This window comes from Rattus norvegicus, chromosome 15, assembly GCF_021556685.1.
Source record: "Rattus norvegicus strain SHRSP/BbbUtx chromosome 15, alternate assembly SHRSP_T2T, whole genome shotgun sequence".
Taxonomy (NCBI): domain Eukaryota; kingdom Metazoa; phylum Chordata; class Mammalia; order Rodentia; family Muridae; genus Rattus; species Rattus norvegicus.
In genome coordinates, this window is record NC_141548.1 from 40,172,461 (window position 1) to 40,184,474 (window position 12,014).

General features: G+C 45.1%; 1 protein-coding gene across 36 annotated transcripts in view; it reads left to right on the top strand.

The window, feature by feature from the left end:
* The window catches only part of Rnaseh2b (ribonuclease H2, subunit B), a 60,898-nt gene that overhangs the window by 11,866 nt on the left and 37,018 nt on the right, over positions 1-12,014 (top strand). For 26 of the 36 annotated variants that reach the window (XR_015638085.1, XR_015638087.1, XR_015638088.1 and 23 more), the window contains 4 exons: positions 3,914-3,985; positions 5,951-6,058; positions 7,979-8,055; positions 11,034-11,148. Coding sequence is in view for 23 of the 36 variants with exons in the window: in XM_087586142.1 (XP_087442268.1) it covers positions 3,914-3,985; positions 5,951-6,058; positions 7,979-8,055; positions 11,034-11,148 (372 nt within the window). In the remaining 13 variants the exon portion in view is untranslated. The remainder of the gene's footprint in view (positions 1-3,913; positions 3,986-5,950; positions 6,059-7,978; positions 8,056-11,033; positions 11,149-12,014) is intronic. The other 10 variants (XR_015638092.1, XR_015638094.1, XR_015638095.1 and 7 more) reach the window with 1 other exon arrangement.

Consider the following 12,014-nt stretch of genomic DNA (forward strand, 5'->3'; position numbering starts at 1 on the left):
GTAGCTGGGGTTGGATCTGCTGTCCTGCTGTTTCTCGTTTATCATGCGTGTTCTTTGTGTCTGTTCGCCCTCTTTCCTTTTAGTTAAAGGAGCGTTCTTTACTGTTCAGTTTCATCTCCTTTTCGGTCTTGTTTGTGACAGTCTTGGGGTTTTATAATTTTAGTGACTGCCATAGGGTTCCTTGTACACATTTAATTGGTTGTGTCAACCTTATCACTTCACAAAGGGCCCAGGAAACTCACAAGATGTTATCCTTACCTCTCTTCTGGACTCAAGCTGATGTCATACATTTTCTGTGTCCATATGTGTAAACACTACTCTGAATTACTTTAACTTAAGCAGTCAACAATCCTTAAAGAGAGTAAGAACAACTCCGCTTTATTAGTCATTCATTCTCCTTTTTAGATTCCTGCATCTGGTTTCATGATCCTTCTGCCAGAAGGATCTCCCTTAGCGTTCCTTGTGGGGTGTGTGTGTGTGTGTGTGTGTGTGTGTGTGTGTGTGTGTGTATTCCTGTTTGTTTTTCCAGCTCTTGTGGGTCTGAAGTTTCATTTCCCACCCTCCTTTTCTAAAGGTAGTTTCTTTATAGTTATGGTGGTTTACTCTATGGATGTCTCTGGATTGTCTTCTGGCTTGTGTTGTTTTCATATGCTTAGCTGTCATCCTTGGCCTTGCACAAGCATGTGCACACTTACACACACACACACACACTTGTGTTGTTTTCATATGCTTAGCTGTCATCCTTGGCCTTGCACAAGCATGTGCACACTTACACACACACACACACACACCACCACCACCACCACAACGACTGTCATCCTTGGCCTTGCACAAGCATGTGCACACTTACACACACACACACACCACCACCACCACCACCACCACAACGACCACCACCACCACCACCACCTCCCTGGGCTACTTTTAAGATTTTTCTTTTTATTATTGGCTTTGAACTATTGTTTTTAGGTTTTTGGTTTGTTTGTTTGTTTGTTTTTCCCTTGTGTGCTTTGGGGTCACTGAGTTTCCTGGATGTGTAAATTTATAGTTTTCCTCAAATTGGAAACACTTCTCATGTGCTTTTTCAGACAGATACGTTTGTCACCTTATTTCCCTCTTTTGAAAGCTTCTGTCACACACATAGTAGGAGATTTGAAGCTGACTCATAGATGGGTTTCTTTGTTTGTTTGATTGTATGCGTTTGGAGCATTTATTGTTACCAAATCTTCAAGTTCATTTATCTTCTGCTATTCTTTCTGTTGGGCTTTTCTTCTTGAGCATTCCAATTTAGATCATTTCAAAGTCTTCTGTCCCTTTAGCATTTTGTGCATGAGATATGTTTCTATCCCGTTTTCCTTTGGTTCCCTATAATATAAATCTCTTTTGCAGCCTTTTCCCCACCTCTCATCATGGACCATACTTGTCCATATCTTTGGATAGCTAGTCATATTTGATTAAGTGCCAGACGTGAATTTACCTTTTGCAGTGATAAATATTTTTTGTATTCTTACGTATTTTTGGACTTCAAAAATAAGTCATTTGGCAAACTGAGTTAGTTGGGTCTTTACCTGTTGCTTTTTAATTAGTGTGACAAGATCTTAGCAGCGGTCACTCATGAGTAGTCATTGCTTCCTTCCAAGAACCTGCTGAATGTTCTACCATTTAATGTCTTGGCATCATGAAGAATAGAGGAAATGAGTGTGAATTAAGATCTCTGCTTTCCATGGAGAGTGTCTCCTGTGCATGTGAAAATGAAGTGCAGTTTCCCAATGAATACTCAGAGAGGCCCTGCTGCACACACATGGATCAGATTGTTATCAGCCTTCTTGGATGTGGACTCCATCACCTTCCTGTCTTTGGAGCTCTCTGCTCTATCACGTCAGCTCCAACTCAGCTAGGCTTCCCCTCGATCCATTGCCGCAGGGCCCAGAAACCCACTCAAGGAAGTAAGCCAGAGCAGCAAGCCCACTACTGTTAGCTCAAGAAGCCATTGTGTTCTGTTTCTGGCTAAGCCAATGTTTGAACCTGCTTGCAATGCCTGTGTGTGTATGGACTGGGCAGGGCAAAGAGAATAAGTTCCTCACCAAGACCTCTCTGGGTGTCTTATGTAGATGGGCTTGTGCCTTGACCACCTTCCTGGGGTGTCCTTTTGTAGGTGGGATGTGTCCCTTGACCAGCTTCCTGGGGTGCTCTTGTGTAGGTGGGATGTGTCCCTTGACCACCTTCCTGGGGTGCTCTTGTGTAGGTGGGATGTGTCCCTTGACCAGCTTCCTGGGGTGCTCTTGTGTAGGTGGGTGTGTCCTTAACCACCTTCCTGGGGTGCTCTTATGTAGGTGGGATGTGTCCCTTGACCACCTTCCTGGGGTGCTCTTGTGTAGGTGGGTGTGTCCCTTGGCTGCCTAGAGTCCCTCCTTTCTTTGCTGTCTGTGTTGAGTTTTGACTGTGCGCTCAGTCTATTGAGGTGTCATTCATCTAGGTTTTCGTATCTTAATCTAGGTGATTAAAACTTTGATAGTCACATACTGTAGAGGAAACAGTGCAGGAACTTGCTTTCTACAGAATAAGGTGAATCCATTATAATTAAAGTCCTGAGGTCTGACACTGTGACAGACAGATTAGTGGATCACAGTAGAATGCCTACAGACAGTCCAGTGTAGTTAAGTGGGGACTGTGAAGATTTCCACTCTGTGGGCTTTGACACAGATGACAGCCCACTGAAAATTAGTTAGATTTATTAACAGTATCTTAAGCCAGGGTATATTCTGAATTGCCTAAATATAAATTTAACGTATCCACAGAAAATATAAGAAAAGCACATAGTTTTCAGGAAGGCTTTCTAAAATATGACACAAAAGATACAAACAATGAGAAATAGGGTTATACGAAGATTCTCTACACTTAATGTGGAGGAGATAGTTATAAACATAGAGCTAAAATAGAAAGGCTGTTCATAAGATAGTTCCTTTTTAAATGACAACACCACCGAGAAAATGACAAGGGATGTGATTAATTGGTGTCAGAAATGAAACCTAGGGAGGGGAACACCCATATAGAAGGGGAGAGAGAGGGGTTAGGGAGATGTTGGCTGGGAAACCAGGAAAGGGAATAACAATTGAAATGTAAATAAGAAGTACCCAAGTTAATAAAGATGGAGAAAAAAAAAAAGAAGATAATCTCCTCATACTCCATGACAGTCAGGCTGGAAGCTGAACTTGTACAATGAGCCTTCTGATCATGTGAAAGTGGGGAGCATGCAGTCCGGGCCTCTCATAGACTCAGGTGCCCTGGATTCCTCCAGTGTCATCAAAAAGCAAACAAAAATGTTTGCCCAATTCTAATCCTTCTGGTAGAAGGTGAGGATGCATACTTAAGAGCTTCATAGTAGTTTGCATTTCATTCCCTGATTTTGGTTTATGTGCCTTTGTGTTATAATGATTTAAATAAATCAAAATTATGTTTACCAGGAAAAAAAAAAAAGAAATGAAACCTAGAGAGGTCTAGTAACTGGTGTTTTTAAAATGGCCTTCATAATAATATTTAGGATTTATTTTGTATTTCTGTTCGATTATGGTGAGTGCCTTTGACTACTTAGCTTAAGTTTAAAAAAAAAATACTGCCATCAGCGTCTTCTAAAAAGAGATTAAGACTGGAGAGAGGAGTGCTGGCCAAGGTGACAAAGCTTAGGACATCTGACTCTAGGGCACGCCCCTCCTCCCTTCCCCTGGAGGTAAGTTAAACCTCCTCCTATTCACCGTAGCTTACACTGAGAATAGTTATTTTCCGAGGATCACACGGCTCATAAATGCGAAATTTTTAGAAAGAAATTGAATGAGTGGAACAATGGAAAACGGGATAAAGTGAGGGCGCAGCAGAGAAAGCGCCTTTAAATTTCCCACTCACCGTTTCCTTTCAGAATATTTAAAAGATGCCTCGAGGAAGTCGAAGAGCGGCCTCCTGTTTGTAAAGCTGGTCAACCCGCACTCAGGTGGGTCTTGCTCCGCCTCCGTCCTCTCTCATCCGACTTTGAGTGTTTCTGCCCTGTGCAGACTGCAGTGCTTGCCTGCCTGGGAGTCCTCTTGAACTAACTTAAGACGGCATCCTGCAGTGAAAATCCAAGCTGATTAATTTTCCAAGATAAACCATGATAAACACTGCGAAGAATATCTTTTTTCTAGTTTCCATCCACAGAATGCTGTCATTAGAAATGCTAGCAACATAGAAAAGTAGCGTGTTTGTGTTCTTTCTGGGAACGGATTGATTTTCCTTGGCTTTCTCATGCCAGCTTTTCTAGGAGCGCTCACCCAACACTAGCCTGCGTTTACTGTTCTCATGTTGTGGTGTGCAGTGAAGAACCAGAGTGCAAGTGCAGAAGACTGTCTTTGACAGGTTCTGGCTGCTCCCTTTTTGGCGGTTCTTTCACTCTGACCAAAAAGGATACCCCCTCCCACCAAACACACACACACACACATACACACAGACACACACACACACAATGGTTTTTCTTTTATTAAAATCATTGCATATTGGAAATCTTTATGTCTTATTGGTAGGTAAGTTCATTTTAATTTTATATTCCGCACATTTTCAGTTTTATTGTCTAATTTCAAGTATTACAGTGCACTCAGCCACGTGGTGACACAAGAGTTTCCTTCTGTTGACTTTTTTTTTTTTTCCTTTTTCTTTTTTCTTTTTTTCGGAGCTGGGGACCCTTCTGTTGACTTTTAAGGATCTGAGTATCCCCCTGATGCCTCTAAGTCACTGGCGACTGACTGTGTAGCTGCACAGAGAACGAGGCAGTGTTTTGTTGGAAAGAAGTGTAAAGCAGAGAAAGTGAAACAGAACAGAACAAAATCAAACAGCCTGCCCCTTCCCCTAGTATCTTTCCTCAAAGTGAAATTGAATATGCCTGTTGAGCCACAGGACTGGGACAGCCAGAGCAGGGAGGAGGGATCTGGGAGAAGCTCTAGGCGACCCTGTTCTAAAGCCTTTAGCCAGAGACGCTGCTTTCTCTGCATTCAGATTCCATCTAGATGGGCACAGACACGGGCACGCGTGTTTTACTTTCATGGCTGTTAAATAAGGGCTGGGCTGAACACTGGCTGTGTCCTACATATTGCATAAACGTACAGCTATTTTCATTTTTTTCAGTCCTCACAAAACACCTGAGGTGGACTCAGTATTGCTCCATATACAGATAAGCACGGAGGCTTAACTAAGGGTTACGTAACTAACTTCTCCGTGTCCCACTCAGCATGTGATGCCAGAGATTCGAGAGATTGCTCAGAAAGTGATGTCATGGGTTGAGGGGTAAGACATCTATGCATACCTTCTGTCCACCTTCCCCCACCACACAGGCCCTGAGTTGAGGGAAAACCTCAGGTATGCACAGGCTTCACCCCTCCTCTTCCTACACATCTGATTTGCTGAGGATTGAATCCCAGACCTGGCGCATGTTGGGCAAGTGCTCTACCTCTAACTGAGCTGACCCTAGCTCTCCCCTCCCTGCCCCAGTTTTAAAGGAATAGAATGGATAATCATATCCGGTTGACTAAGCTTGAAGAGTGTCCTTCCCTTTCTCAGTAGAGTGGCCGGTGGCATCTGAGGGTTTGTTCCCAGTCTTTGCTCCTGTGTATAGGGAGCTATGTGCTGGCATAGGGACAGACCCAGACACTAGCTCACACATCTGCGTGAACCTTTAGGAGACGTGTGCATTTCACTTTGGTAGTTTCAGTTCAGTGAGGATTATGGAGCTAAACTCAATGTCTATGCCTAATACCCATCAGCTTGCCTCGGCGTCTGCTAGCATAAGGCGTGACTCCGCATGTTAAGCTTCCGGTTGGGAACGTTCCTCCGAACTGTTGACAGACTTTTGCTGTGCGTGTCTGTGTGTGTTTATGTCTGTTTGTGTGTCTGTGAAAAGTGACGAGTACTAAATCCACCTGTGTTACAGGGGAAGGAGCCACTTACTTAATTGATGCGTGTCTACAGAAGCTGTTTGAAATAAAAGTTTTCAAGGAAAAACACCATTCTTGGTTTATAAATCAGTCAGTTCAATCAGGTAAGTGACAAATTTTATGTTTTCCCACCATCAGCTAAACACACACTTCTCATCTCATGTGGGTCTGCGGGTCTATCCTTCTGCTGTGGAGCGTGTAAGTGGGGACCCTTGCGGGTATCGGAAAGGGTTTGGATCGAGTGAAGCGGAGTCAGGTTGTCACGTGTTAAATGGACAGTTCTGACTTATCTCCTAAAACACCAACACCGACACTCTGCAGGATGGAGATGGCGTGTGCCCTGGAGTGCAGGCTGGGTTGATCGGAGACGGTTCCTTTAGAGGAATTTTTAACATTTCCTCTAGCAACTGATACAATCTAAAACATGCTAGAATGTAACAACTTTTTAAACAGAAGGTTCCTCTGCTTTTCCTGCCACCATTGCCCACCCTAGACTATCCACTCTTCAGAGGAGAAGTTGCTCTGTGGTTCAGTTTGGAGGTTTCAGTCTGCAGTTTCTTGTGCTAGTTCATTCCGTGTTATGAATTCATGGTGGTACCATGTGGGAAAACCACTTGATTCATGGCCAAGAGCTGACCAGGGGGTGGGGGTGGGGAGCAAGGGAGGGAGAGAGAGAAAGACAATGAAGGGGGGAAGACCCCCATGGTACCCCCCCTCCCTCCAGGAGATCTAATGCTACCCTCTTAGACTTCTGTGGGTCACTGTATTCAAGTGTACATGCAGATACACACACATACATAAATAAAAATAAGGAATGAACCTAATTTCTTTTTGGAAATGAAATGTAGTTTCTACATAGCTCTGGAGGTGGGAAGTACACTGTCCCTGTCCGTTGTTGTAGCTGTGCCTACTCTGAGGTAGTACTGAGAGCTCCAGCTTCTGGCCTGGCCCGCTTAGCTGGCCTTGGCTGATAGTAGCAGAGCGTCAGATGGAGGCTAGAAAACGTAGGGAGGCCATGATGGAGCCTGGACGGAGAACAGTTTGATTTCATTTTGTTAGTCCTGGCTACCAGGAGGTTGTCATCCAGATCAGAAACTGGGCCCATTTCCCGCAGATCATGGAAGTGTCACATAAAATGAGCTCGGAGTGTCCGATAGGTTGTTGGCCGACTGCTTTTCAGAGTAGTCAAGTGGCATCATAACATTGATTATTTCCTACTACACATCGACACAATTTAGGTTAGTATTTCTTACGTGTGTAGATAGGTTGCTTTGTTAGATTTTAAAGATAAGTGCATGTCTTTCCTGAAACCAAAATTAAAAGGTTGGGGAGAGGCAAAGAACTGCTTAGAGCTGCATTAATGACCACACTTTTCCTCAAATGTGGAAAAGAGGGCCCTGGGGCTGAGAGAGGAAGAGGCAGAGTTCTGTCTGGAGGGCAGGGCGTCATCAGGGATGGGGACTACCCAGGGAGCCTTGCTCATCACCCTCAGTCCACAAGCACAAGCCACAGTAGAAGCCGCAGAGCATCCTGGGCTTTCCCAGGGCTTCACCCTCGTGCACAGGAGGTAGTGGGTCTATAGTTTTATAGACCAGGTGACATGGCCTCCTGAGCTCTCTGACTCACAGTTCTCAGTGTCCCGACATGTGCTCCCCCACACTTCTACCCTCTCCAGTGAGTCCTGTAGAAAATGATTCCAACGTTGAAATGAAAAGTCACTTTAGCTCACAAGTCACTCGGGGATTCGAAGCCGTTTAAAGTAAAAGCTCATGGTGAGTCTAGGCTGAAGGCAGTCTAACCATAGGTCGTGAGAGCATTTAAACCAAGGCGGTATTTCTTGACACCTGAGTTTGCTGATGGAGAGGACAAGCTGCTACACGTGCTGCCCCGGGGGCAGATGTGTCACAGGCAAATACAAGAAGAATGTCTGAATGTGGGGTTTCACATACAACTCACCTGAGGGGTGAGATGACCTAGTGGTCCTTGTAAGGCACCCACCTCTCTTTGTTCCTTTTCTTCTGCAGGAGGCCTTCTCCACTTTGCCACACCCATGGACCCTTTATTTCTGCTCCTTCACTATCTCATAAAGGCTGGCAAAGAGGTGAGCTTCCCACACGGGTCATTTGAAGAGGAGGTGCAGAAGACACCGCTTCTCTTCTTCAAGGTGCACTTCGGTCATTAGAATGGGTGCCCCACATGTACCAGTGAGGGTCAGGGTACCCTCCCCTCTCCCAATAAGCAGCACCTTGATGGTTATCAGGTTACTGTGACCTCAGTGGCCTAGCTTTCCACTTTGTACCAAAGTGGTAGCCAAGCGTAGCAATGAAATCACTAAGTGCTTAGTTATGAAAATGTTAAGAATTCAGCTGGGAAGGAAAGATTTACCTTCTTAGGTAAGTGTCTGAGAAATAGGTAAACTGAGTTCTGCCTAGGGAACACTGACTAATGGGGAACTTATGTGTGTGATTTTGGGACTTGAGGACCCAGAGCAAAGGCACTCCTTTCTCTCAGGGCTCAGTCTAGGGCTTTCCTCAACGATATCTGTGCCTCAAGGTGGTATAGCCGCAGAATCCGGGTAAGTGCACTTCCTTCACACAGAGCGGCGAAGACGCATTCAGGATCCAGATTTAAGGAAAAGTCACTGCTTTTACTACTTGAGCGAAGATGCGGGTTTTTTACTTGTTTGGTTGTTTGTTTTTGTTTTTGTTTGTTTGTGTGTATGTTAGGTAGACATCTTTTATGTGTATGTGTGCCTGGTACCCATGGATGCCAGAGGACAGCATCACTGTCCTGGGAACTGGAGCTACAGGCAACTGTTAGCTCCCACATCATTCTGGAAACTGAACCCAGATCCTCTGCAAGATCAACAAATGTTCTTGACCTCTGAGCCGTCTCTCTAGCCCCACCAAGCAAGGATATCTTAAGTGACACTGGCAATTTAAAAGCCGTAAGAGTACGGTGTAAGCTGGGGCACTTCAGTGTCACTGCCGTAACTCCAGCTAAGGACCCCGGTCGTGCTCAACGTCATTTCAGCTACCAGCACCATGTCAGCGTGGTGGGAGAGCAGGCAGCCCCTAGAATTGTTATGAGTATAGATTTGAGCTTGGGGACTTCTTTATGGAGGACTGGGGACACTCAAGTGTCTGTCAGTCAGCATCAGTGAGTATTGTTGAACTGCTTAGATAGAACAGTCTGTTTCTTGAACTCTCATGTCTGCATATAGAGTAAATGATTCTGCTTCATTTTATTTGGTGTTTAAACCAAATTCTTAAAACTTTATTTTATAGACTAATTTTATATTAAGTTGTTATAAGTACTGAAAATCACAAAACTCACCCCAAGCTCTTATTCCTATTTTTTTCTGAACACTTTCTTCTCTCCCCTGTTCTCCCACTTTCCTCTTATCTGAGAGCTGCCATGGCGGCCAGTATATTGGGGTCCACACACGGTAGTCAGTTAAGACGCATGCCTTTGAGCCACAGGGACGCTTCTGACTGTTGCCAGGAGGCCGTGGGAGGATGAGTTTGAAAACTCCAGCTGGTTCTCGAGGGTGATGTTCTCCAGGGGAAGCTGACAGGGAGACAAGCACCTGTTGCTCACCACACGGCACTGCCTCCCCATCTCCTGTTAAGAGCAAGACCCGGGTTTGGTGCTCCTCAGCCTGGCCTTCTGGGAGCTGCTAAATTCAGGGTGGCAGAGACCGAGTGAAGCCGAATGAATGCTCTCCTGTGCCTCTGTGCCTTTTCTTTTTAAGTCCTGGGTGTGTAACACATGGGTGTCTAGTGTTTCTTCCCTACATTTACACGGGGCCATATCTAATTTAGTTATTAAAATGTTGTTCCCACTTTTGGATTTGACTTGTTGCACAGCCTTTCATACCAACTCTTATTAACTTTATATTTAAAACAAATTTCTTGGTTTGCTCTTTTGTGGACATGTGGCAAAGAAAATAGGAATATAATAGCAGTAATAAAACTTCTGTCGAGACTATAGTGCCATCCGTGTCAGTATTATTTAAAGCAGCTAAGTATAAAAATACTGGTTTATCATAAGAAACAAAGCCTTCAAGTAGAAACCTAAAGACTGTAACTCTGGGGTGTCTGGGTTAGATGGGAGAGCACTTCAGTCAGGCACTTCTGGCCTCTTAGAGCCTAATGGAAAAGTATAGCAAGTTCTCATGTGCACTGTGAAAGAAATAAGAGGATTCACCTTGAAAAGCAGGGAAAATCGATCAGTCACACTGTCTGTCTCTAGGAGTTTGGTCTCAGAAGCAGAGAGGCAGAGTGGGACCTGGACAGACAGGGCATCCGCTTCTGAGCCTGGCCCCCTAATCAGACTGTCTTCATCAGATACGCTTTCCCCGGCCATCAGTAAAGTTAGGAGAAACTGCTCCTGAGATGTCTGCGTGGCTCACTCCTAACAGCCAGGCCGTGCCAGCTTGTCTGTCTGGCCTGTCTTAGCCTGCATGAGTCTTCTTTGTACTTACGTCTCAGCTGCCATTCCCTTTATTTCTGTCTAATTTGGAAGCCTCAGCTGATGGCTCTTGGAGGAATGGATTCACTTTGGGAATTCTTCTTTTTCATCAGCCCTGGAGTGAAGACAGGGAGGCAGATGTATGGCTGGGTCTGGTCTGAGATTTTTCTAGACCCGAGTGACAATTGGAACTTCTGCTTTAAGTCCTAAGGTGTCTCTTTTTTATGTGGAATAGCTGGACCATCCTCAAATGGTCCTCACTGTCTTACCATCTTTTCCATCCTGTCCCTGTCCCTCTCCCTCCGCCTCTCCCCTCTTTCCCCCTCTCCCCCCTCTCTCCCCTCTCCCCTCTCCCCTCTCCGTTTTCCTGGGATTTTCTTTTCACGCAGTGACTGTACCCTCAAGGGAGCTAGCTTGCTGTTTGGAACCCCTCCTCACAAGAAGAGCTCAGGCTTGTCCTTTGAACCTTTCCCAGTTTAGAGGCTCCTTCAGTGGAATGAGCAGCTCAGGTTCTAATGGAAAGATTTTCTGTGGAATGGTCCACTTTTTTTGAAAGCTCTGTGACTGGACTGTTGGCCACCTGACTGACTCAGATGTTCCTTTCAGGGGAAGTATCAGCCCTTGGATCAGGTTGTAGTGGATGACAAGTTTCCAGATTGCACCTTGCTGCTGAGATTTCCTGAGCTTGAGAAGTCACTTCGGCATGTGACAGAGGAAAAAGGTATGGTATACAAGCCTTTGAAATCAGACTGTGGTCGTGCAGATCTGTGAGGTTTTCGATAGGGAGAGTTAAGGGATAGAGTATGTTCTGGAGACGCTAAGGTGCTTAGCCAGCCATCAACTTGCAAGAGCAGGGAAGCCTGAGCCTGTGGGGTGGGGCTAGCAGGGAGCAGCTGTTTTGGTGCAGAACCATCTGCATCTGGTGATGTGGCGGTACTCACGTGAGGGAGAGTCAAGAATGACTCTGGCCTTGAGCCTCAGCCTAGCCCAGGAGACATACACCAGTGGCATCCAGGAGACAGTGTGGACCAGATAAGCAGGCTGGGGAGGTAGGTCCCAGTCACAGGTGTTCTAAAGTAGGAAATGAGCAATGTGCATGTTGGCGCATGTAGTGATGGGCTTCGTAAAGACATCCCCATTCAAGTGATCGTGCACTTAGAGACTTCAAGCACTGCATAAGTAAGAAGAGAGAGTGGACACTCACCTCACTCCCAGTTTCAGAGGAAATACTTTGAGGTTACCCCATTTTGTATAATACTGGTTGTCAGCTTCTATGCATGGCCTCTGCTGTGCTGAAATATAGTCCTCTCTAGATTCTTCTTTTTTCTTCATAAAAAGATGTTGGATTTGTCAGAGGCCCTGTGCATCTGTTGAGATGATCATGTGGTTTCTATTCTTGAGTTTATTATATGTTGGTATTAAACTTACTGACTTGCATATGTTTAGTAAAGCTTGCATGTGGAATGAAGCTAACTTGGTCATGAAGAACGATGTCTTTAATACGCTGTGATTTGGTTCACAAGTGTTTCATTGAGAATTGTTAGGCCCACGCTCGTTGCTGTCCGGCAATGTCCCTTTTGTTGTGTG